The sequence below is a fragment of the Lissotriton helveticus genome, chromosome 8, assembly GCF_964261635.1.
Source record: "Lissotriton helveticus chromosome 8, aLisHel1.1, whole genome shotgun sequence".
NCBI classification, from domain to species: Eukaryota; Metazoa; Chordata; class Amphibia; order Caudata; family Salamandridae; genus Lissotriton; species Lissotriton helveticus.
The window spans coordinates 61,181,747-61,209,161 of record NC_136069.1 but is presented as its reverse complement, the minus strand read 5'-3'; the positions used below and the strand labels follow the sequence as shown (position 1 = coordinate 61,209,161).

The window sequence follows — 27,415 nt, the reverse complement described above, 5'->3', positions numbered from 1 at the left end:
TATAAATGAAAACTTGAGGGGCGAGAAATCAATGTTGGATAGGTTTAAGTGCAGGGAATTTACCAATTTCGTAATATGAGCTTGCAGATCTTGACAGTTAATATATGTGGGCTTATTGATCAGCCTAAGAGAAATAAGGTAGCATCTTGGCTGAAAACTCTTCGGCTAGATTTCCTCTGTGTCCAGGAGAAGCATGTAGAGGGTTGTAGGGCACGCATTTTAGAACAACTTGGGTTCAAACTTTTGGCATACACAACGCAGGGTTCTCGAACTCGGGGGGTGGCAATCCTTACTCAGAGGAGTGACGCTAGGGTCTTTAAAAAATCAGTAGATCAATGGGGACGCTGGGCCATGATCGAATGTCAGGTAAATAACCAGAAGTTTACACTCTGTACAGTGTACGGCTCAACACGTGATGATCCAGAGCTGTTAGAATATTTAGATTCTACCTTAGCGATCTGGTCTGCTCCGATAATTATATGTGGGGATTTTAGCGTAAATGGACTAGGGGTACAATGGGGTGTTGCAGGAAGGAACTATTCAGGGGAAAAAAGCAAGGTGGGATCTGCCCTTTCTAATTTAGTCTATAATAAGGGTTTGATGGATGTTTGGGCTCACCTGAAACCTGTGGAAGCAGGTAGTACCTTTTTTTCTGCTCCACATAAGGTTATTTCTCGTTTTGATTATTTTTTGTGTCCAACGAACTTAACAACAATTTAGGTATCGAGAAGCACCCGCGTATTCTATATGATCATAACCCATTACTTTTGACTGTTAATTTTCTAAGGTGGGAAAAAAGAAATACTGGATGGAGGTTTGAACGAAGGCTGTTGTTTGACCCTGACTATGTTATATATATGAAGGGATGGATCAAGGAGTTTTGGGATTTTAATAGGGGGAGCACTAGATTGGGAATTGTTTGGGATGCTTTTAAGGTGGGGGTGAGAGGGGAGACATTAAGCTGTAGTTTGCGTCGTCAAAATAAGGAGCGATTGAAGGAACAGGAAGCGAGAGAGGAACTAAACAATCTGGAGGAAGTGCTAGGTAGGGTCGTTGGTGCTGGGGAAGTGGCAGATGGGATACTATTGCAGCTGGCTCTGAAAAAGGCGGAGGCAGTAGATCATTTTGCTAAGAAGCCTGCTGAGCTATATCTGTCTAAAAGAGAGCACTACTATGAATTTAATGAGCGAGTAGGGCACACCTTAGCCGTAAGAGCCAGGCAAAAAACATCAGCCGGGGAGATCTCTGAAATGTATGATGCTGGAAGGAAAGCCATCACAGAAGCATCAGAAATATGTGAAACTTTTAGGCTTTTTTACCAACAGCTATACGCTGCAGGTTCAGCTTTAGCGCTAGGTGGGGTCTGTGATTATTTGGATATGGTACCTAACAAGAAAGTGGACCCTCTAGATAGGGAGGAACTCAAGAGGGTTTTCTCTCAAGATGAGATTATGGGGGCCCTGCAGGATCTGCCCTCTGGGAAAGCATCTGGCCCAGACCAGATCCCGCTGGAGTTCTATAAGATCTTTAAAGATTCTATTGAATCTGATCTTATAGAGGTAATGAAGTTAGCCCAGAAGGGTGGACCTACTCCTGAGTCTTGGGCGAGCGCTGATATTGTTGTATTTTTAAAAAGAGGCAAACCAGCCAGAGAACCGGGGTCATATCGTCCGATCACCCTTATGAATAGTGATGTTAAAATCTTTTCTAAAATTCTGGCCACCCAACTAAACGCCATCTTACGGAAGACCATACATCCGACCCAGCATGGGTTTATCAGGGGACGTGGTACAACCCAACATATACGCCGGGTGATTACTCTTTTTGATGCGATGGAGATCTCAGGGGACCCGATGGCAGTTTTATTACTAGATGCTGAAAAGGCATTCGATAGTGTCTCCTGGGATTTACTTTGGGGAACAATGAGATGGTTTGGGCTGGGGGAGGGTTTTATTAAATCTGTTCAAGTGTTATACAAGGCCCCCATCGTCTGGCTGAAAGTTAATGGCAACTATACTCTTTCTTTTAATATGCAGAGGGGGACACGGCAGGGGTGCCCCTCTTCCCCTCTGTTCTTTGCTATATACATGGATCCCCTTTTACGATTACTTGAGACTAATAATATAATTATCCCAGTCATAAGTCAGGGGTATGAGACCAAAGTTCTCACCTATGCCGACAACGTTGGCTATCACTACTACTAACCCACATTTGGCGCTGGAATCGGTGGAGTCAATCGCTGCAGAGTATGGTACATTTTCAGGGTACGCCCTTAATAGCTCTAAGACTCAAGTAATAAAGAATCGGTGGGCTAGATGCGAAGACCCTCGTGTGGTTGATTCAGCAGTATATCTTGGCATACGGATTACCGCAGATCTAGAAAAATTGGTCGATAAAAATATGGAACCAGTGATTAGGAGGGCAAGTGGGGACTTTGATAGATTGAATAACCTCCACTTGTCCCTCGTCGGCAGATGTAATATTATCAAGATGTTGTTTTTACCGAAGATTTTGTATTTCTTTAGGGCAATCCCATTAGAATTCCAGAGATCTTGGTTTGTTATTTTGCAGGGTTTACTTAATCGGTTTATTTGGGCACAGGGGAAAACAAGGCGGGCACTTAGATTTATGTTGTTATCACGAGAAACAGAGTGATTTTCGGTTCCTGATTTTCAAAGTTATTATTGTGCAGCTGCCTTACAATACATAGGGATACTGGTTGGCTCATGTCCGGGGGATATGGATGAATAAGGACAAACTGATTTTCCAGACGTCTACAAATTATTATTGGGTGAAAATGCAGAGAATTGCTTTTTTAAGTTCACAGAGCCAAGCTATTATAAAAGGACACAATTCAAGACTTTGATTGCGGCCTTCAAGATTTGGGTAAGAGGGGGCGGGGGGGGGTAAAAAGGAACATTGGCCTGGGGAGTTTCAACTATTATACAGTTCTGTATATTAATCCTAAACTTCCAGGAATTTTCTCAAATGAGACCATGGCAGGCTGGGCGACCAAGGGGATTCGAAAGGTTGGAGATTTAATTAATAATGTAGGGTTTTGTCAATTTAGCAACCTACAGTTGGAGTTTGGTTTAAAAAGAGCCAATTTCTTTAAATACTTACATTTGCGTAGCTTTTTTTAGCAATAAAGCCGGGGGGATGAGCGGGATTTGCAGCACTGTAATTATTGATACTATTAAAGGTCGGACTAAGGGGGCTATTAAGGTGTTATATGTAGAATTAATAAGATTAAAATCGGATGGTCTGCCTAAACATGAGGCTAAATGGGCAGAGCGGGTGGGTGCTTATCGTTTTCTTTTTGTTTCCATGGCAGTGTTAAGGATTAACATTGCCTCGGCATGGTTAGATCCTCTTCCCCCCACATTTCATCACTGGTTGGCTCGATTGCTCTCCATTTTTATGCTGGAGAGAGCGATATATAGGAGAGGAAGGGAAAGAAAGCTAAGGTGTTGGGGCAGCAAGTCTGGACCCCTCTTATAAGATGGAAGGCATACGTTTAACTAAAAGTAACAGGAGAGGGATGAGCCTGGTCAAACATCATAAGGAAATGTGATATGGGTATTATGCAATTTTCTGTATTTTTTCTATTGATATAATTGTATAATTCTTTGTTCGCTTAAGATTTAGTTGATGAATGTATGAACTCCTTTTGATTTACTACATTGTATTTGCTCTTGTTGTTTTCCTCAATGAACCCTTGCATTTCTTTTATTGCTTTGTTTGAGATGGATTTGTGCTAATGCCTTGGGAAGAAAAATTGAAAATAAATCTTAATAAAGAACTTAAAAAAAAAAGAACTGTTACCATTTGAGAAGCGCACCAGCTGGATCTTTAAAAGCATGAAAGAGCTTCAAGACCATTCTAAAATACATAAAGACAATGGCATCCTACATTTGCAAACTTTCTTAGGTGAATTCTGGGACAGAAAGTCATATAGATGACGGGCAGTTTAAATTACAAGTAAAGCAAGCATCCAACACTCATTCGTCCATTACAATATTGTGTTGTTTAAAAAAATTGGCCAGAGTGGACCTCCTTTTATTGTCATTCCAGAGACCTAACCCACAGCTTTACCTCGATTTGCACATGAAACAATCATTATGAGCAAAATGTATTGAATTCAGGTTTCTACTGATACCCCTTCAAACAACTACATCGTGAAGATTCTCGCACTTGTACATGTGTTGTAGAGGATGTGAGCAGTATCCAGCATCTCTTTCTCATATTATCTCCATATGTCAGTTCGTAAGGACTCTTAGAAGAGAGATTCTATGCCCATGTTTCATCTGGCTTGGAATAATGAGTCTGGACGCAGCAATGTGAGAGAGAGGAGTGGGGAGAGGAGTTGGCCGAAGGGCTAAGGCGGGTGACCTCGAATCTGGGGAACCGGGTTCGAGTCTTGGCAATGACGCTGAACACCCTGTGATTCTGGGCAAATCACTTAATCTCCCCGTGCCCAACGAAAATGAATGTGTCCTCACTTAATGCAACTGGTGCTATGTAAAGCGCTCTGATACCCGATTCGGGTCAAGTGCGCGCTATATAAAACCCTGCAAAAAAAAAAAAATGTCAGCCTTCTTGCAGGACGCAGACCTATTGGCCAGCTTAACTTGGAGAGGGTAATTACTACACTGCAGACGTCAACATTAGACACAAATGCATCTGGCTGCCCACTAGCCTACTCTTTGTAGAGCAAGGGTAGCGATTAATGTGCCCTGGAAGAACTGTAATCATCTGTTGTTACTTTAAGGCATTTCACTGAACAAATTGCCGCCTATTTATCTGTACTTGCTAATGCACTTGTACCAGTATTATTCAACTCTAGCTTATTGATCTAGCAGGGGACTGACGTTGAAGTAGCTCTGGTAGACCTGCAGCCATGTGCCGTTAAAATCATTGCCCTCCATTGTATAAAATCCTGCAATCCTTGCCTTGTATCCACTGATCCATCGAGGGTTAGATGTCCACTTAGCACTGGTGGCGTCTGCCACCAAAACCAAGGCACTATCCCAATGCACTTTAATGACCCAGCTGGGGCCTGATGTCCAATTAGTTCTGGCAGATGTCCAACTAGCAGAAGTTGGTGTTCAGCCTTCTGGAGTGAATACCTATGCACTTTATTGCACAGGACACTGCTAGTCTAGCCTTGCATTCCACTGATCCAGCGAGGGTTGGGTGTCCACTTAGCTCTGGTAGTGTCTGTCGCTAAAACCGATGACCCTCTGTTCAGAACGACTCTAAACTTCTTACCCATACACTTTATGGCTCTTAACACTGCCAGGATTGTCACATTTTATCATGTACTTATTTTGTCATTGTAAACTTTAATGAATTTGGATGACTTGTTGTTTATTAAATTGTTGGCCTACAGAGTGTCTTCTACCTCTATGCTCGGGGAAGGTTCATGTGTGTTGTAAAATACGTTCTAAAAATAAAAAATGAATGTATTTGTGTTTTTAAAGTATAACGATCGGACGATTGAAATAGTTTTCATTAACCAATTCAATATAATTACATTGTACCAAGGAGTAGCACTTCTTAGCCGGAGTCTCATACACTTATTGGGTCCTTCTGGCACTTCTCAGCAGAACCCTATTTTTTTTTACTGGGGCAGCACAAACACTCTCAGATGGAAGCGGGTACTGGCTCTTTTTTAGTACATTTCCAGCACTGCCTTTACTGGGTCCAAGGAAGATGGATCTGTTCGTGGTGGTGAAAGGGGGTAAAATGATAGAATGGTCTTCTTCATCAGAAATGGGCATCTCACCTTGCGGCAAGCATCTTTGGTCTGGACCATCAGCATTGCCGCCTTCTTCTCTGCCGCTTTGTGGTAGATCGTTTCCACGTCCCTGGCAAGTACTTTCATCTATGTTAAATCATAAAAAAATGAATGAGAAAATCTACTATGAAAACTGAAATTAAATTAGTAAATAAATAACAAAATAAAACTAAAATAGACAAAAGGCTGTTGTTAACCCCTCCATTTGAAGAATACACCTGGACAGACCTCCTCAGGCCCAAGGGAATGTTGCATATCTCACCCCCTTCAGAGAAAAAGGGAAGCAGACAGGTGTCTCTCACTCTCGTCTATGAGGAGTTAGGCTCATATAGATCCAGTGTGTTAAGAGCCAGACAACCCAGCCAGAGAAGCTCTCAAATGCAGGGTTATTTGTAGATGTGTGGACCCACATCCAGAACCCTGAAAGCAGCAGACACATACACACACCGTGTGTATCCAAACGATGGAAATTATTATAGTAATCTCAGCACCATGATATAGAAGAGGATGAACTTTATAAAATCTCAAAAGAATTTTATATCTTTACAAATTGGTCTAAACTCTACCTAAGGCCTATATCTAAATTAATACCAGACTCATGGTTATGGTATCAGCTGAATGATTAGTATTTTCCCTTACTATGTATATAATTCTCTGGAGGTAATTTACGAAATTGAATATATTTTCTTTAGCATCATTTTCAAAAACATTATTAATCACATCAATCTTTCCCTGAGTATTTTCAACATCAATTCCAGTTTTTTGAGAGAGCTTTACAGCAGATCTATGTGTATATAGCCATAGAAGGTAATGCAATTAAATCACATTTTATTATTTTCGTTCTCTTTAAACCTTTAAGAAAATCATAAACATTCAAATTTTTATGCAACATGTTTTTTAAAAACGTCTAGTAAGAAATCATTCACCCACTCTTGACATAGTTTACCTATTTAAGGTAAAGTTGTCAATGTGTATTTGGTTACACTAAGGATCTGGTTTGTTAATCAATGGTCAGGTTATCGCCAAGGTTTTTCGAGATTCAGGAGATACAGGGGCATATTATCAAGGGGGTTTATCTCCGCTTTTTTGGCTTTAAAAGCCAAGGAAGCGGAGATAAAATTATCTCCCTATTACCAAGCTGTCGCTAACACCAGTTAGCGACAGCTAATAGGAGATAGCGACCACCTTGGGCCCCGCTTTGCATGTGAGTGATATTTATCACTAATGACATGCAAAGTGGGCGTGCCAAGATGTTAGCGACTGGAAACAGTCGCTAACATCGCTATCTCCTATTACCAACTTTTGGAGATATTCGCGCTAAGCGCGAATATCTCCAAAAGCTAACACCTGCCCTGAGCAGTTCTTCACCATGTTATCCAATGGGAGGTGGATAACATGGCTAAGAGCATTTGCTCGATAATGCATGAATATCGCTGACTTTTCAGCGATATTCATGCATTGCGGCCGTTTATCGCATTAGCGATAAACCTTGCTAATAGCAAGGTTTATCTGCGATAAAAATCGCCGATGTGCGGCGATAATTTTTGTCTCTAAACAAGTTAGAGACAAAAATTATCGCTAGTTGTTGGTAATATGCCCCACAGTTTTTAAATGTCATTAGCGATGAAAGCTTGCATTTTATTCACATTCAGTGCTCTTTCCCATTACCAATTTGAGAAGTGAAATAATTATTTCGAGGCATTAAGTGTCTTACCAGCTCATTAACATTTGCGAAACCAGCATACATTATTTATTAAAATTGCGTCATTCAAAAATAAAGTATTCTGGAAAATAACATACTGGTAGTAAAGTACCTTACTCACGAATGTGCCAACCTGCTATTCCCCACTCAGATTTTACAGGCATGGTAACATTCCTGACTGAATAACCTTTCTCAGTATGAACATAAACAAGCATTGGCATAGCCAATAGGTCTCGCTTTTGGGACCTTTACAAGTATTTAGTTATGCAGCACAATATGCTTGGTGCAACAACATCAACTGTTGCATGGCTAAACACTTATAAGGTCCCAAAGGTGAGACCTATTGGCTATGCCAATGCGTGTTGTTCCTGCTGTACAGCATGGGCATTGCCGACTACGGCAATTATTTGTAGCAATGCTGTGCAGCATGGCTAAAAATTATAATTTAAAAAAAGGACTATGATGCATCCAGCACTACAGCACTTTGAAAAAAAAGTGCATTAGCCTTGGCTGTCTCATAGCATTTTTTTAAATTAATTTTAGTCACACTGCAAAGCAGTCGCACTGTTTTACAGCATGGCTCCAAAACATTGCCAAAACCAATAGCTCTCATAGACAAGACCTATTGTCTATGCCAATGTGTAGAATTCTGGTACTTGTAATCCTATTTAACCCATTATAATAACAGGACTACAAGTCTCAGAATTCTAAGAAAGAAACTGGATTTAAGTAACTAGTCACACATAGGAAACTTGGCAACTATGTTGTTGGATGTTTGCGTGACCATTCTTGGTGTTTCTTGCAGTTAGGGGTATTATAAGAAACAAACACGTGTCATATCAGAACTGTTATATATGTGTGAAGATTTGGGCCAACAGTATTATACATGTTTAACTTACCCTTTACAACCATAGGCCTAAAAGTCCCACCGTGCTCACTGCTGTTGGCCGAAAAACCTGATTCTACTCACTGCCAGTGGTGAGCTATACTGTTCTAGTCTTAGAGAAAAACTAAAATCAAGGCTGTGTCAAGCTAATGGCTCTAAATGTGCACAAAAAATATGGTGCACATGGGGGGTGGTGGGCAGAGAATGTATGCAGAGCTCTCGAATTCCCATGCAGTCCAGGTTATTGCTTTGCATTCTGGGACTTGTAGTTCGGTGTATCCCATTATAAAATAACAACCTAGGAATCTTAAGAGCTCTGTGGCTGCTGTTTTGTTTTCAAGTAAAAATTGCATGCAAAGTACCCCCTAGGGAGTTAGCGCAAGTGTCCAGCCACCTACAGCTGTATTTCTGCTTGTCTGCAATCTTGTAGGAATTTTGTTAGGCTGAACTGTTGGTTCCGACAAAGAATACCGAGTAATTATTCAATTTATTATTGTTTAAGCGCTCTGGGGGGGGCATGGAAAGGCTCCTTACAGTTCAAAGCCGATTTGGGGTTGCTTCATAATGGCGGGGTACTTTGTGTCTTCTCGTGATTGCTTTAGAATGTATTCGGTTCCAATGAACTCGGTGCAAAGGTGCACATTGTGTGTCATGCATGAACCTAATTAAGAGAATTACGCTTAATGACTTCTCAGGCCGCGCTGGCTAAAGACTGTCTGCCCCAAATGTCTGCCTGGATGCCGAACAGCTTGCGAGGAATCAGCCTGGACAAACCCAAGGCGCTGCTGAAGGAGGCAGTGACTAAACAAACAAGCATTGTTATGTTATGTTATGTTATACACACCTGTATAGCGCACAGCTGCCCCAGCAAAGGGGTGTCCCGGCGCTTTGGACAGGCAACAAGCATAACACGACAGGCATCAAAGAGTCAGGTGGACAGAAAACAGAAACCTAAAATGCAGAAGGGAACAAATGGGTTTTTATGGCTCTCCTAAACTCCAGCAGATTATCCAATGCACGAGTTTGAGATGGAAGTGAGTTCCAGAACTTCGCAGCTAGAACTCGAAAGGAGCGTCCTCCCGCACGGCAGAGCTTAAACCGCAGGACCACCACCAGATTTTGACCCAGAGACCTTAGTGACCGAGATGGTACATAAGGAATGAGAAGGTTCTCCAAAATCTGGGGGGAGGACAATTTAAGGATCTTAAAAGACAGATATAGAATTTTAAAGTCGATCCGTTGTGCCATGGGCAACCAATGTAATGACCGTATAGTTTCCTTCACGGAACAAAACCTCAGTAAACCCACCAAGGCTCTAGCGGCAGCGTTTTGAACACGCTGCAGCCGAGTGATTTCTGCCTGATTGGCCCCCAGCAGGAGCGAACTGGCATAGTCAAGCCGTGAAAGGATAGTGGCCTGCAGGATCAACTGCCTGGTAGGGGCGTCGAAAAATTTCAGAATGGGCCCTCGCTGAATACCGAAGCAAGTAGCTGCCACTTTTTTTTGTATGGCTACAAAAACTAAGGGCAGAGTCCAGCCAGACGCCCAGGTTTTTAACCTCCGTCACCAAGGTCGGAGTAACACCTAGCTCTGAAGGCCACCATTCATCGCCCCATAGGCTGCTCTATTTACCCACGATCAGAACCTCTGTCTTCTGAGCATTAAGCTGAAGACAGTTATCTGTCATCCAGCCCGCTATTGCCAGGAGTCCAGCCCGAAACCTAGGGGCCTCAAGGTCAGCCCTCCCACTCAATGTCACCGCCAGCTGCGTATCGTCGGCGTACGAGACCATAGTCATGTCCCAACGCTTAACGACCGCAGCCAGCGTTGTACATACAGATTAAACAGAGTGGGGCTCAATGCCGATCCCTGAGGCACTCCCTGTTTGAGAGCATAGGATTTGGACTCGAAAGGCGGAATCGCTACCCTAAATGACCGATCAGCTAGAAATGACCGGAACCAGTCAAATGCCGCACCAGAGATACCGGCCTGCTCCAGACGTTGCAGCAAAATCGAGTGTGAAACCGCGTCAAACGCGGCACTAAGGTCAAGTAACACCAGTGCTGCTGTCTGACCTGAATCAAGCACTGACCGCAGATGTTCCGTCATCGAGAGCAGAGCTGTCTCGGTGCTGTTTGTCAAAGTCAAACGCTCTGACTTCTTATACGTAAACATGCTCAAGCTTAAAGAGGAGCTCTCAAGTTTCCTGAATCTACCAGTGAGCAGCTGATCCTGCCTAGGTTTTTTTTTTTTTAAAGATTTTTATTGTTTTTCGTTTACATCTGCCATGAACAAACAGTCTTGGTACACGTCATATTGAAATCGTAACCCTTTTCAGCACAGTTAAGCACATCACAAATCACAATAACATATCTCTGTATTATTACACCACTACTATTCGAGTCCCATCGGAGGTCCAGTCCCTCCTCCCTTTCATTCCAAGTCAGAGTCCTCACCTTCTTGCTCGGGTGGTGGATCACAAATGTCTCCCCTGTACTTATGATGAAGCAAAGCTTCGCATATTTTGCGGCTTGCCGAAGTCAAGAACCTCGTTTATGTGTAATAAGGTAACAAATGTATGTTCTACTAACGTTTATTTTTGTTTAGGCAAAGTTTACGAAGCTTGCCTATGTGTATTTCTAATGCATTTAATCCGTGTCCTTTAATATGGCCGCCGCTTGTATTTTAGTTACTGCGCATGCGTCAGCCACACTCACGTGTCCTGACGCGTCTGCAGAAGTGGAGGGAAATTTATGCGCATGCGTAATGCATAGCTGTGCCCATCATGTGGTACTGCTCGTGCCACTGCTCTTGTGCCTGTATTCATGTAGCTAACATTTAAACTGCATAAGTATATTTTATGATGATAAGTAGAAAGTACAAACCCTGTGATGTGTTTTCATGATGACATTATTATGTATTAATTTGTTTTCGCTTACTTTTCATGTACCGCGGGGAATGGGGGTCTGAGAGAGAGGAGAGCCATATTGGAGGTCCCTTCTGCGCCTGCGCAACTCTCTGCGGCACAGTAGACCTTGACTGATGGAACATAGCCAGTTGCCAGCGATGGGCGAGATGCTCCTGAGAAAGTCACCTCTGCCCTGCGAGAACAGCGAATGTGGCTCCTTATATGTTACAATGTAATATTGTGCTACTGCTTGCCGTGTAGCTTCTCATGGGAACCCCAATCTTTCTAGGCGGTACCCAAACATGCAAATACAGGCTTGAAATATTGAATTGTGATTGGTGTGTTACCCAAATCCTACCTTAGGACCAATCCAAATTGAGGGATTCTGACACTTTGCAACATTGGGGGGTGGTACACTGTCCCCAAACTGTATATCTACCCTGGGTTCACCTAGGGAACCGTCCGACTTGTCTGGTTTAGCTGACCTGTCACTGACCCATCGTACTCAATAGGTGACTGAAGATACAGAGCGCTGCGGAACACTCTGTCCGAAATTGACCATAGACTAAGGTTCTACTGAACCTTAAAGTGCTGGCGAAGCACTTTGCTGGGAGTCCGCTGACCCAATCGGGGTCTTGATCGATAGCTGCAGAGCGGGTGGAGCGCAGGCGTTGTTTCCGAACTGTGGGTTCCGGTCCTGTCCTGAGCGGTCCTGTCCGAGGGTTTGCTGTCCTGTCCTGAGGTCCTGTCCTGATTTCCAATCCGAGGGTATCCTGTCCTGTCCGGGGTGTCCATTCTGCACCTGCTGTCCTTTGAGGGGTATCTTTCCTTGAGGGTTTCCTGTCCTTAACTGACCCGTGGCCAGGGTTTGGTTTCCACACCATTCTAGGTAAATATTGCTCTGAACCTCTTAAATCTTGCACCTTCTGAATTTCTAACTTTTGCTTCAATAAAGTTTCCCATTGCATATGTTATTTTTCCATGTCTTTCCGCAACTATTGAAAGTCATTTGCATTTTTCCATAAGTTTGTTCTTATGTCTTCTCACTTGTTAGAAATTATATTTTGCATTGCAGTTTGTCATTTTCTGATATGGTCTAGAACCTCATTGCCTAGACTGTTTAAAGGCCCGTTTACCTTAAGTGAAGCGTGTTACTCTTTATAGGCCCTCCTGTAGGTATACATACATAGTTTGCCCATGCTTAAATATTACTGAATAGCATAGTATCTTCTCGTTGCATTTTATGTCAGTATTTCAATGATTACTCTGTCGTTATTTCTCTATGGTTACATCATTTACATTATCTTGGTTATTGATGGCCTTATTCTGATGTACCTTATGCATGAAGCAAATGAACTTTAGATAAACATTTTAAAACTTCCCGTTGTCCGTGGTCATTTCAACAGTTTTTTGAATGTTATTGGTTGGGTTTGTATTTTGCTGCCTTTCCTTTTACAGCTAGCTCCCTGATTCATTGTGGTTATTAGGTACCCGCATCGGTGGATGGTAAGTCGGGTGCACTGAGAAATAATAGTAGGGAACACACACACAAATTGGTAGAGCTCGTGAAGTCACCTGGTCAATGTATATGGTGATTTGAAAGTATATGGGCCCTGAAGCCGGAAACGGCGAAAATTATTGGTCGGGTGGCCTCGCGCGCTCTATCAGTTTTACTGGTAGCAGAGGTATGGTTAGGGACTAGCTAAAGGTTAGGCAGGATTAGTTAGACTAGTTGAGTTGGAAGCTGCTAGTACATTAATGCTGCTAGAAGAGCGGCTGTTCTAAGAGACCTGATCATTCTCTTGTGAATACGCTGTTTTGGAATTCATGAATTGCTGTATTGTTATTATTCTTGTTCTTATATTGTTATATGTATTAATCCATGCGTTCGTAAACCGTTTAGTTTTGTGTTGTCCGAACTCCCCGGGGAATTGAAAGGGCAAGTGGTGAATAGAATCCATTGTCCTGAGGTCACAGGCTCGAGGAAAGTTAGGTGCAGGTTAGGATAACCGGGAAGCACTAACTAGGGTTTTCTGAATACATGTGTGAATAAATGTCAGTAACGGGGTTCATTGGCAAAATTCCCATAGTGGCGTAACCTGGTAAGGGTCACATCGGAAGAGTAGCAGGTTCCTCGGAGCTTGGGTGAAAGCAGAGGGGTCCGCTGGGAAACCTTAAACTCGGAATATATCCCGGAAAGAAGTGGATGAGTTTAGGGGAATAACAGGTTCACCGATGCTAAAGTGAAGGGTAGGCGGAAGAGATCTACTCGCAGTGTGTGAAAAGTAAATGGAAGTAGTTTACTTGCAGTAAAACAAAGCGTTCCTATCTAGACACTTGAGCACTGTGGCGAATGTGTATTTGTTGTAAAATAACCAAGCACTGAGCACTTTAAAAGAAAGAAAGTTTCCGTTACCTTGTGAAGGGAGGGAGTCAGTCGCGAAGCGCCTCTGACGTCACTCTGTGCCGCGCTGGGATTGGTAGAAGCAGCGGGCGGGTAGCGGAGCTGAGATTGTAAAGGAGGGGTGAGCGCCAGAGCGTGGGAACTGTCTCACGAAGGGGCCGCGCACCCATTGGCGGAGATTATTCAGAGTCGCGCACCCATTGGTTGCACGGATTTCTGAAGCGCGTTCTGATTGGAGGTAGTTTGTAAACAAAGTTTAGCGTAGAAGTCGTATGTGGCACTCGCAGACTACAGGAACTCGACCTGATCCAAGGCACCTAGGGTTTGAAAGGGATCAGTGGAAGACTAATAGATACGATATTATGTACGGAACCAAGAGAAAAATGTCCCTTGTAAGTAAGGTGAAAAATTATTTTAAAACGGACAAACCGATTAAATCTAGAGAAGGTGTTCTTGTCCCACCACCCAATACTCCTGCCTCATTCATGATGTTTGACCGAGGGTACAATACCTGTGTGTGGTTGGAGAATTGGGTGAAGTACACAAAAGATGACGGAGTATTGGCTTTTCCGTTAGATGGTACTTTCAATGGTAGGATCTTATTTAATTTAAGAACTCGGATGAATGAACTGCATCCCAGACCGAGACTAACGCAGTATGAGGCATTAGAGGAATGGGAGACTTTTGAAAGAGAAAGACCCCGAATGGACAAGGGTTTGACCAAGTGGTACCCCAGGCTGAAACAGGAGTCCAGGGACAAAAGGATGAAACAGTGGAGGCAGAGCATGATTGTTGAGGGTCTGTTTCCCATGATGCCGGCATGTCATAACCCTGCAGCGGGTGAGAAAAGTACCGAAAAGTGTAAGCATTGGGGGGCCCCTGGGGAGTCAGATGATGAATTGATAGATGACATCTGTACCAGAAGTCCGCCACCTTATAATGAGGGAACACGACCTTCCAGTGTAGGAGATGCTCCCCGACGCCACTTCCTCAAGGAAGAAGACAGATCCCTAGGACTGGGAGGGGGTGGGCAAGTATTGCCCTATTTTGAGAAACCCGAACCGGCGGAAACAAGGGATATATATCCCAAAGTGCCCGCAAGCCAGGAAGAAAAATATTCACGTACGAAAGTTTTCTTTCCCCGACCCCTGTATGAAAACGAAGAAAAACCATCGAAATCAGGACTGCCTTTTGTTCAACCTCCATATGAGGAAGAGCGCAGGTCCTTTAACACTGGAACTTTATTCCCGAAACCAAATTATGGTGGGGGACCAAGTGAAACGCATCCTACTGCCCCGAGCTTTACTCCTCCATTGACCCCACAGATATTACATGATACGACTTTAAGAAGGATACTAGTGGAAAAGGAGCAAGAGGCTCTAGCTAGACAAAGGACAGAAATAATTCAGAAAATCTCCCAGTTAAATACCAGTCCTGAGGCATTGACTATTCCAGTAACTATTGGACCAGTGGTTCCGTTATACGGAAATGGTCAGGGAAATCCGATTACTCCAGTCATGACCCCAGTCATGGCACCCCCGAGACAGGAACCGATAATCATAGACGATCAGTCCAGTGAGTGTGAGTCTGAAGTTGCGTTCTTGGACTTACCAAACAAACAGACCGGGAGGGGAATGCAGCAGAGGCATAACCCTTTTAATGCGAAAGAAATTAAATTAGAGTCAGCAACAGGTACTAGGAGTGTCTCTCTGGTAACTCCGGATGAAATTGAGAGTTGGAGTCGCGAATTAGAGAAACAGACTCCGCAAACGAAACCTTTAGACCTCTACAAGCTGAGGGTAGAAATAGAAGAATTAATGGCAGGAAATGTGGGGTTGGATCGATTAAATACCTACTCTGAAGAAGAATTGTCGTTTATGTGTAAAAGTTTTACAAGGAACACCAGAGTGCTCCACGAAAAACTGACAGACACCGCAGCTAGTATGGGGGTAGATATCTCAAAATCCAAGCCCTTGCAGCAACCGTACAGAGCAGACTTCTCAGACAAAGATATAGAGCACCTGAATGTGGCAGGGAAAAAGTTGCAGATTAAAGAATTATTGGGGGTACTGCAAAAATGGGGAGACGTGGAAAGATGGAGAAGCAGGTGGGCGAAAAAGAGGGAAGAGGCTCGCTCCCGACAAGTGACTCCTGAGTTTGCTTTAAGGGAGGTAGAAAAACCTGAGCAGTTATGCCCCATGCGCGAAGTACCTGGAGGGAAATATGTGCATGTCCCCTGGTCCAGACAGGATATTGTGTCCTTTACGAAAGATTTTCCAAAATTACGAGAGAAACCAGTAGACTGGTACAGGCAGGTGGAAAGGTTCGTGAAGGTACAGAAGTGTCTGTGGAAAGACCTGGATGGGTTTTTCGACATTGTGGTTCCGGTATATTTATGGACCCAGTGTAAAATAGCCATAGACTGGCCTAGTGAAGAGTACCCAAGAAATAAGGAAACAGGGGAGCCATCAAAGGATGTCATGCGAAAATATGAGCAGGTAATTCAGCATTTGAAAGAAAAGGTGCCCGCGAAGGAAACTGATTGGACAAAAATAGATAGAACAACACAGGAAAGGGACGAGACAGTGCACTCCTTCTATGAGAGGTTATTGCAGGTATTCAAAACATACAGTGGTATTGATAACATCGATTTGAAAGACATGACGCACTTTATTTACAGGTTTGTAAATGGTTTAAGACCTGAAATTTGTCAGTGGATAAAAGATAATAAAATCTGTTGGCATACAAAAAAAATGGATGAGGTCCTGCGGTACGCTAAGTACTGCGAGGACGAGATGGCAGAAAAGAAAAAGGCCCTTAAGGAAAAGGTGATGTGGGCTCAAGTAAAGCTCGCAGAACAGCAGGAAAAACAGTTGAGTAACATGGTTAAAAATGCTGAGAACAAAAGTCCTGGGGAGGGGGTGGAGGAAAGCCCCGGCCCAAATTTAGCAGGGAAGAGGCTATGAAGAAATTTCCCTGCCATCAGTGCGGCGAAATTGGACACTGGCGAAACGAGTGTCCCTATTTGACAGATGATAACCCCAAAACACCTGATTTAACTCCACAGACGCAGAAAGAAAGACCAAGAAAAACGCAACCACAGGTAAAAACAGTTCAGGTGCCTCGTGCGCCAAAGCAGGTATACAGGGGAAAACAGGCAGAGGGTGAGGAGATAGAAGTTTGGGAAAGCGGTGAGAACAGAAATACAGCAACTTCGCAGTATCTGCTGAATGATACCTTCCTTTGTAATGATCAGTACTGACGGGGCCTGAGAGGGGAGGACGAGGAGTGCGTACTTGGCGCTTCCTTGCCGGTAGACCAGTCTGGACCATACATTGAAGGAAAGGTTGACGGAAATGATGTCACCTTTCTGTTGGACACTGGCGCTACCCGTTCTACTGTAAGAACAGTGGACGTTCCAAACCTACCCCTCTCGGGAGAAAATATCCAAGTAGTGGGTGTATCTAATCAATTGATTAGTACTCCTGTTACCGAACCAATGGAGATTTCAATTGGAAATTTTAAACAAATGCATAGGTTTGTCGTCTGTGACACCAGTCCAGTGAATCTACTGGGTCGTGATTTGCTGTGCAAAATGAACTGTACCATCTTTTGCACACCAAAAGGTGTTGAAATTCAGACCCCGGATGAAGATGGCATTTATAAACTATTGTTACTCAGACCTGACTCAGAAATTAAAAGATTGACCCTGCAGGATTTGCCCAAAGAACTCCAGGAAGCAGTAAAGCCAGATGTGTGGGACTTCACTGGAAAAGATGTGGGATTGATGAAGGATGTAGACCCCATTCAGATAGCCATCAAGGACAATGCAGTATACCCTAACACTAAGCCCTACCGAATGAATGCTGAAGTGAAAGCCGGTGTCACTCTGGAAATACAAAAATTATTAGAAGGAAACATCATACAGGAAGTGATGAGTAGCCCATGCAACTCACCGATTATGGGTATCAAGAAGCCTAGTGGCAAGTACAGGGTAGTGCAAGACCTGAGAAAGGTAAACAAAATTGTAGTTCCTTGCTGCCCTATTGTCCCGAACCCAGCAGTGATATTGTACCAGATTCCTTGGGATGCTGAGTGGTTCACTGTGATTGATTTGTGTCATGCATTCTTTTCAATACCCCTGCACCCCGACAGCAAATTTCTTTTCTCATTTGCCTTCGAAGGTCACGTGTATTGCTGGAACCGGGTCCCTCAGGGGTATACAGAGAGCCCCTCTATCTTTAATCAGATCTTGAAAAAATGTCTAGAGACTTTGACCTTACCTGGGAACTCTGTCTTAGTGCAGTACATAGACGACCTTCTACTGGCATCTAAAAGTCATAGGGACTGTGTAGTTGACACCATTGCCCTACTAAATCATCTGTGTGAGAAAGGGCATAAAGTGGCCCCTGACAAACTACAGTTCTGTGCCAAATCAGTGAAATATCTAGGACACCAGATAGAAAAAGGTGTCAGAAAAGTCGTATCAGAAAGAGTGAGAATAATTCAAAAGATGCAGTTGCCCCGTACTCAAAAAGAAATCAGAATGTTCCTGGGTGTACTAGGGTACTGCAGGCAATGGATTCTGGGATTTGCAGTCTTAGCCAGGCCTTTGATAAAAATGACCACGAGAGGAATGCCAGACATTGTAGAATGGGACGATGAAAGCCTAATGGCCTTCACAAGACTGAAAAACTGTCTGTGTACAGCCCCTGCGTTGGGAATGCCAGATTATTCCAAAGAGTTTGCCCTATTCTGTGACACTCGCGATAATTGCGCATTGTCAGTCCTGACTCAAGAACATGGCACGACCAGAAGGCCTGTGGCCTATTTCTCTGCCACCTTAGACCCAGTAGCTGCTGGGTTACCAGGCTGTCTGAAAGCAGTAGCTGCTACCTGCGCAAGTTTGGAACAGAGTGAGTCCATTGTCATGGGACATCCTGTGACTGTGTATGTTTCACATGGAGTGGTAATTCTATTGACCAGAACCAAAACGCAGTACCTCACCCCTAGTCGGCTGACTAAATACGAGAGGATTCTTGTGGGTGCAGCAAATGTAAGCATTGTTAGGTGCGGTATTCTGAACCCTGCCACTTTACTCCCCGATCCCCTGGAGATGGAAGGGGGGGATGATGATGAACATGACTGCATTGATCTGACAGAGTTCAGCACCAAACCACGCTCAGACATAAAAGAAACGCCATTGCCTGAGCATGATAAAGAACTGTTTGTAGATGGTTCCTGTCTAAGACATGAACTAGGAGGCCTGAGTGCTGCTTATGCAGTAGTCTCTTTAACAAAAATTGAAGAAGCAGGTTACCTATATAACATCAAGTCTGCACAAGTAGCCGAATTGATTGCTATGATAAAAGCTTGCCAAATTGGGAAGAACCTACGCATAACAGTGTATACTGACAGTCAGTACTGTTATGGAGTTGTGCATGACTTTGGTCAATTGTGGCTACAGAGGGAATTCCTGACTTCCTCAGGTACTCCCATTCGAAATGGAAAAGTTGTTCATGACCTTTTAGAGGCCATCCAGTTACCCAAGGAACTGGCAGTGGTAAAATGCGTTGCTCATAAGAAGAGCATGGACAAAGTATCACTGGGAAACGATTATGCTGATCTAGTGGCCCAATGGTGCGCCAGAGATCACTATATCGTTAATCCTAAACGAGGGGGAATCGGAGCCAGCTGCCAACTTCAAGTGTTTGAAGAAGTGCCTACTTGGGATGAAGTGAGAGAGTGGCAGGAGTCGGCCCCTTGGCAAGAAAGAGAGAAATGGAAGGAGGATGGGTGTAGACCGAGACGTGTGGATGGTGTCATTTTGGGCCCAACTGGTATGCCTGTGTTACCCCGACACTTGCTTGGCACAATGGCAAGATTAATACACGAAGGATCACACATTGGTAGGGATGCCATGATTCTGGTATTTCAACAGACTTGGTACAGTAAGAAGTTCAGGAAAGTAGCAGAGTCCCTCTGCCAGAGGTGCCTGTCATGTCAACAGATGAACCCAGGCAAAAGGACAATGGTTGAACTGAGCAAAATTGGGAGATCAGGGGGTCCCTTTGTAAGGATACAGATTGATTTCATCACCATGCCCCGTTGTGAAGGGAAGCGATATGTCCTTGTCATTGTTTGCGTATTTTCAAAATGGGTAGAAGCTTATCCTACTCCCCAAAGTGACGCACTGACAGTAGCGAAGTGTTTACTAAAAGAACTGATACCTAGATTCGGGGTGCCATTCATTATTGAATCAGATAAGGGTGGACATTTCCAGAATGAAATACTGGCTGAACTCTGTAAGGCCTTTGGAATAAGGCAGAAACTTCACTGTGCATATCATCCAGAGGCTTCTGGAGTAGTGGAACAAGTAAATGGAACTATCAAAAACAGACTAGCAAAGCTGACTGATGCAACTGGCATGACCTGGGTGAAGGCCCTGCCCCTGGTCCTGATGGGACTGAGAAGTGTTCCTGACCGCAAGACAGGCCTAAGTCCCCATGAAATCATTATGGGAAGAGTGATGAGACAAGCATGGGTGCCAGGAAGCAAACTGTTGAGTATTACTGATGATTTGGTGCTTGAATACTGCAGAAGATTGGGTGACCAAGTGCGTTCTATCTCTCGCCAGATTGGAGACGACGGCATCCTCAATCCAACGACTCCTCTCCACAACTTGGTTCCAGGAGACTGGGTCAAAATAAAGAAGCACACTCGATCAAGCTGTCTGGCACCAAGGTGGGGAAAGAAACGCCAAGTAATCCTGGTAACAACCACTGCAGTGAAGGTCGCAGGTATTCCCCAGTGGATCCACGCTGGCCACACCCAGAAGGTATTACCAGACAAAGAACTTGAAGAAGAAGGGCATCCAGCAGAGGACTCTGCAGGAGCCAGACCAGAAGCAGCTGACAACGAACAGCCCAGCACCAGTCAGGCTGCAGGAACAGCAGACGTTGGCCCAGGAGTAGTTGACTACGAACTGCCGAGAATCCAGCCTGCTGAAGAGGTCCAGGAAGCTGAGCCAGGAGTAGCTGATGACGAGCTGCCAAGCATATGGCCAGAAGAATGGATACCGATGATTGATCTGACCGAAGATCCCATCCGAACAAGAGAGCGACTTTGTGAAGGTAGAGAGTGGACTAGTCAGGAAAAGCAAGGCACAGGCGAAGAACCTCAGCCTCTTGAGATTCACATCAAAACTGAGGAAGGAGAAGGTCAGACAGGGACAGAACAGGTGTTCGATACACCTCCACTAACTCCTGATGTGGATAAGGGACAGCCTAGACATAGAGTAATAGTTCGAGCAGAAGAAAATCAAGAGATCGAAGTGCTTGAACAGGATCAGATAAGGTTAGAAGAACGGGTTCAGGAAACAGAAATAGAAACAGAGACAATTGAAAGCGAAAAACAAAATATTCCTGAACAAGGCCAGATTAGTAACAAGGCAGAAGAACTAGATGCTAGTCCCGGAACTAGCCAGATAGGGGAAGAAGAAGAAAGTGAAGCAGAATTGCCACAAGTTAAAGAGAACAAAAGGATAAGAGAAGAAAGCGAAGTCCAAGTACCTACTAAGAGACTAAAGAAAAGAAAAAACCTTGAGCCTAGGTTCGTAAAGAAATTGAGGCTAAGGATAAAGACGGTGGAAGAAAAACGTGCAGAAGCAAGGAGAAGTGCACGGATAGCAGAGCAAGAAGAAAACTCTTCCAAAAGAAGGAGTGAACGAATAAAAAGACAAAACAAAAAGTACAAGTCTCCTGAATGGACACTCGTTTTGGAAGAACTTGAAGATCTTGATATAACTGACGTAAGCGACGGAGAGCCCGTCCCTGAGTACTCTGCTGAAGAAGAAGACGAACCGCCGTGAATTTGCACAAAGTAAGCTAGTTGTGTAAAGACACAAAGAGGGGTCGAGAAACTTCTTCTGAGCAGAAATGTCTGATTCAACTGTGAATGGTAGACCTAGTTGCAGTCGTTGCAAGACGTGCTGCAAGGTGTGTATATGTAGTATAGTAGTACTGATAGTAATCTGGATAGGACTAACAATCTTTATACCCTTTACTGTAAGTAAAGATACTAACATTGTCCCTACTGAAATTATAAATACTGACAGTGAGGAGTTGACAACACAGAGTGTAGCGAGACATGAGAGAGCACTGAGACAAACAAAGCAAAACTTAGAAGCATCAGATGAGGGAGGACTACATTATCATGGAATTAAGAACAGGACACACTTAAATGTTTTTGCAAATTTGTTAATACACTATGTAGAGACTATGGAAATTGAAGATTGCTATGTCTGCATGAAGCTACCTACCTCTGTGGCTGAAGGCGTGACATACCATCACTTGCCATTGACATATGGAATCTCCTGTAGCATTTTAGCTAGTTTATTTTACAAAAGAGGACCGTTACAGTACTATTACTCTAATAATGACGTGATCTTTTCTGAACTTCCTATACGTGGGAACTTGAATCCTGTACATACCAAAAGCGACACCATAAGATATATGGGAGACTACTTCTTGACTATAGGTAACATTGACATAGCTGATGCACACAGAGATAACTTGACTTGTTCTTTGCGTGAACAGGAAAAGATGTTCCTGAACATGGCAGAGAAAAGAAGAATTAAAATACAAAAGAAGGCTAATGACGAAAGTCAGAAAAGGCCAAAGTGGGCTGAGAACATGGAAGGCACCTCAAATGGTGGGGCGGGACCTGCTCTGTTGCTGGATTTTGAAAAGAAAGGCAAGCTATGTCTTCACCGCGAGAAGACTAGCTATTATAATAATGTTTTCATTGGTTCCAGTGAATGCGAACATAATTACAAGGTAATTGGAGGTTGGGGTTTCAAAAATGGGTCAGAGCCTGTGTTTCCTGGAATTTATTATATTTGTGGGGACAAGGCTTATTTCAAATTGCCGGATCACTGGTATGGAAGCTGCTATTTTGGCATTGTCTTCCCGAAAATATACCATGTGAATGGGAAAGCTGGAAGCAATGAAAATACTAATGGCTTAGTGCGTAGTAAAAGAGAAAGTATAGGTGAAATTATGGGTAGTATTTTCAGTGCACTGATACCTGGAGTGGGAGTGGTTCTGAACACTCACAGAATTTGCAAATTGTCTACTATAGTGGATGTCTTGTCTACTGAGACAGCTCATGGATTTCTGCTGGTCAATACCGAAATGGTTGCGATCAGATCAATGGTTTTGCAGAATCGACTTGCTCTTGACACCTTATTAGCGAAAGAGGGCGGAGTCTGCCGGATGTTGAAGGCGCAACATTGTTGCACTTATATTCCGGATAAAAGTGTACAGATCAAAAGATATGTGAAAAACATTACTAATTTGACAAAGGAACTCAAACCACTCGAGGTTGATAGTGCATGGAAGAGACTGGTAGATGGTCTCTCAAATGTAGGTCATTGGCTTGCTAGCGTAGGTAAAAGCTTATTGTTCAAGATACTGATGCCAATTGGTATTATAGGTCTTATCATATTTCTCATTTTTATCTGTTGTAAATGCCGCAAGCGCACCAAGAAGCACGAGGTAAATGCAAGAGGGTTGAAACGGAGTGTGGATGAGATTGAATTGGAGGAAGTGAATGATCAGATATACAAAAAGGTGAAGACTTCTCACCCTACTAGAACTGAGAGAGAAAAGTTAGAACGATTGCTGGAAGAGATAGAGCTATATAAAGTGTGAAAGAAAGTTGGCATCTGGTTCCATTTTTTGTGATGATAGTAAATATCATCAAAGAGGGGATTGATGAACCAAAGCTTCGCATATTTTGCGGCTTGCCGAAGTCAAGAACCTCGTTTATGTGTAATAAGGTAACAAATGTATGTTCTACTAACGTTTATTTTTGTTTAGGCAAAGTTTACGAAGCTTGCCTATGTGTATTTCTAATGCATTTAATCCGTGTCCTTTAATATGGCCGCCGCTTGTATTTTAGTTACTGCGCATGCGTCAGCCACACTCACGTGTCCTGACGCGTCTGCAGAAGTGGAGGGAAATTTATGCGCATGCGTAATGCATAGCTGTGCCCATCATGTGGTACTGCTCGTGCCACTGCTCTTGTGCCTGTATTCATGTAGCTAACATTTAAACTGCATAAGTATATTTTATGATGATAAGTAGAAAGTACAAACCCTGTGATGTGTTTTCATGATGACATTATTATGTATTAATTTGTTTTCGCTTACTTTTCATGTACCGCGGGGAATGGGGGTCTGAGAGAGAGGAGAGCCATATTGGAGGTCCCTTCTGCGCCTGCGCAACTCTCTGCGGCACAGTAGACCTTGACTGATGGAACATAGCCAGTTGGCAGCGATGGGCGAGATGCTCCTGAGAAAGTCACCTCTGCCCTGCGAGAACAGCGAATGTGGCTCCTTATATGTTACAATGTAATATTGTGCTACTGCTTGCCGTGTAGCTTCTCATGGGAACCCCAATCTTTCTAGGCGGTACCCAAACATGCAAATACAGGCTTGAAATATTGAATTGTGATTGGTGTGTTACCCAAATCCTACCTTAGGACCAATCCAAATTGAGGGATTCTGACACTTTGCAACATTGGGGGGTGGTACACTGTCCCCAAACTGTATATCTACCCTGGGTTCACCTAGGGAACCGTCCGACTTGTCTGGTTTAGCTGACCTGTCACTGACCCATCGTACTCAATAGGTGACTGAAGATACAGAGCGCTGCGGAACACTCTGTCCGAAATTGACCATAGACTAAGGTTCTACTGAACCTTAAAGTGCTGGCGAAGCACTTTGCTGGGAGTCCGCTGACCCAATCGGGGTCTTGATCGATAGCTGCAGAGCGGGTGGAGCGCAGGCGTTGTTTCCGAACTGTGGGTTCCGGTCCTGTCCTGAGCGGTCCTGTCCGAGGGTTTGCTGTCCTGTCCTGAGGTCCTGTCCTGATTTCCAATCCGAGGGTATCCTGTCCTGTCCGGGGTGTCCATTCTGCACCTGCTGTCCTTTGAGGGGTATCTTTCCTTGAGGGTTTCCTGTCCTTAACTGACCCGTGGCCAGGGTTTGGTTTCCACACCATTCTAGGTAAATATTGCTCTGAACCTCTTAAATCTTGCACCTTCTGAATTTCTAACTTTTGCTTCAATAAAGTTTCCCATTGCATATGTTATTTTTCCATGTCTTTCCGCAACTATTGAAAGTCATTTGCATTTTTCCATAAGTTTGTTCTTATGTCTTCTCACTTGTTAGAAATTATATTTTGCATTGCAGTTTGTCATTTTCTGATATGGTCTAGAACCTCATTGCCTAGACTGTTTAAAGGCCCGTTTACCTTAAGTGAAGCGTGTTACTCTTTATAGGCCCTCCTGTAGTTATACATACATAGTTTGCCCATGCTTAAATATTACTGAATAGCATAGTATCTTCTCGTTGCATTTTATGTCAGTATTTCAATGATTACTCTGTCGTTATTTCTCTATGGTTACATCATTTACATTATCTTGGTTATTGATTGCCTTATTCTGATGTACCTTATGCATGAAGCAAATGAACTTTAGATAAACATTTTAAAACTTCCCGTTGTCCGTGGTCATTTCAACAGTATTTTGAATGTTATTGGTTGGGTTTGTATTTTGCTGCCTTTCCTTTTACAGCTAGCTCCCTGATTCATTGTGGTTATTAGGTACCCGCATCGGTGGATGGTAAGTCGGGTGCACTGAGAAATAATAGTAGGGAACACACACACAAATTGGTAGAGCTCGTGAAGTCACCTGGTCAATGTATATGGTGATTTGAAAGTATATGGGCCCTGAAGCCGGAAACGGCGAAAATTATTGGTCGGGTGGCCTCGCGCGCTCTATCACTTATTGCGCCTAGGTTTTTACTTTGCATTCTGGGACCTCTAGTCCAGATTTTACCGTGGGATAAGCTGTACTACAAGACCTAAAATGCAAAGTGAAAAACTAGGGGACAATTTACTAACAAGCAGAGGTGACGAGAAGGGCGGGGGATAAGGGAGGGGGCAGTGCAAACATAGAAGCCTGATTAAAGCTGACGAGAAGGGAGGGGAAAGTTTGCTTCAGACTTTAGTTTACTCCCAGTTACCGGAACTGGGCACTTTTCCTAGTGTTTTTAGTTTCCTAGTGTTTTTTTTTTTAAACCACTTGTTTTGAAACATACAGGTGAAACCCAGAAAAGCAGAGGCACATATATAGCTCTGCCACATATGTCTAGCACGACCCCCTAACTGGCACAGATTAGCATTACAACATCAGGTTTCTCTTTGATACAGAATGGGATCCTATGTTCTGACCAAATGCATAGACTCCCATTGAAGAAAGGGGCGGCTGGGGAGAAAATCAGGCACCCTGTGGCAGGCAACCCCTGGAGCCTGCCACACTGTGCATGGCTGGCAAGGGGGGACCCAAGGGTACCCTCACTGGCCATATTGGAAAGTCTCCGGATGCAGGGGGCCTCGCTATGGCCCCTAAAATCAAATTCGGACTGCCGATTTGAGTCAGACGGCACAATTCAGAAAGACTGTCCAAATCCAGCATCGTACTCGGTTGTTTGGAAACGCAGCCCGTAGAGACGCACAATTCTGCTCCATACGGTTCGGTCATTCCAAATATGGCCTGGTACTCCCCCAAGTCCCCTCTTTTTACTTGTTTTACCTACGGCCATCCCTTGCCCGGATGAAGTCTCCCTCTCTCTTTCAAGTCAAGTATTGAGACCACACCGATTTGGGAATTTATGGAGTAGGGGGAGTAACCCCCCCCCCCGGCCGTATTTATTACAAATTTAAAAAACATTATTTATTAACATTGTTTACAATTACGCAGAAAGGCCAGATACATGGTTAGGCCGATGATGTCACATGGCTAACCTCAACTCTAATACACATGACACTCCTACTGTAAATCTAACAATGCATATATACACTTTCTGCGTGTCCCCTCTAGAGCCTACGACAAGGTCAATGACTGGCAGCCTCCGGATCCCCGCAAACTACGAGAAATTACTATGCCGGAGTCGGCTTGCGCAGGGGGTACAGCTTATCGGACAGATCTTTTTTTCCACCGGGCCCCCCCACGCCCTGTGCCTTAAACTCCATAACGGGGGCTGCAGAAACTCTGCATGGCTTGCGCAGGGTGTACAGCTTATCGAACAGATATTTTCCACCGGGCCCCCCCTGTGCCCAGTGCCTTAAACTTCATAATGGGGGCGGCAGAAACTCTGCATACTTGCGCCCTGATGCGCATGCGCATGCGCGTGCGGGGGTGGCCCCAGGCCCACTGGGAAGAAAGACTCCCCCCCCCCCATTGCCCCCGCACCCCGACAGCCTACCTACCGGCTGTCACTGCCCCTGGAGTTACATGTTTGACCGCTAAGGACCGAAGACTATGCTTTCCAATCATGACCTTACCGCCTAACCGGAGACACAAAACTAAATACGACATTTTTAACTGATATCAAATAACATGTACTGACTTGTATTCAACATTACATACGTCAATTGGATAACTTTGTCCTAAATGATTCTGTTCTTGACAAGTTCACACATATTGACACTTTTATTATAAATTCACCAAAACATCGCATTGATATTGAATAACTCCTGGAATACCTGTAATGAAGTAAAAGAACAAAGTAAACATATCACATTTATATTACTTCCGACTCCTGAGATACCTGCAATAAACTGTAAGTGAACATAGTGAACCGGTTA

At 43.8% G+C, this 27,415-nt stretch overlaps 1 protein-coding gene across 2 annotated transcripts in view; it reads right to left on the bottom strand.

The window, feature by feature from the left end:
• The window catches only part of LOC144772357 (CD48 antigen-like), a 266,122-nt gene that overhangs the window by 33,479 nt on the left and 205,228 nt on the right, over positions 1–27,415 (bottom strand). Inside the window, exon 6 of one of the 2 annotated variants that reach the window (XM_078656620.1) lies at positions 5,789–5,887. The exons of the other annotated variant lie outside the window; for it this stretch is intronic. Coding sequence (XP_078512746.1) covers positions 5,789–5,887 — 99 coding nt within the window. The remainder of the gene's footprint in view (positions 1–5,788; positions 5,888–27,415) is intronic. 2 annotated transcript variants of the gene reach the window in all.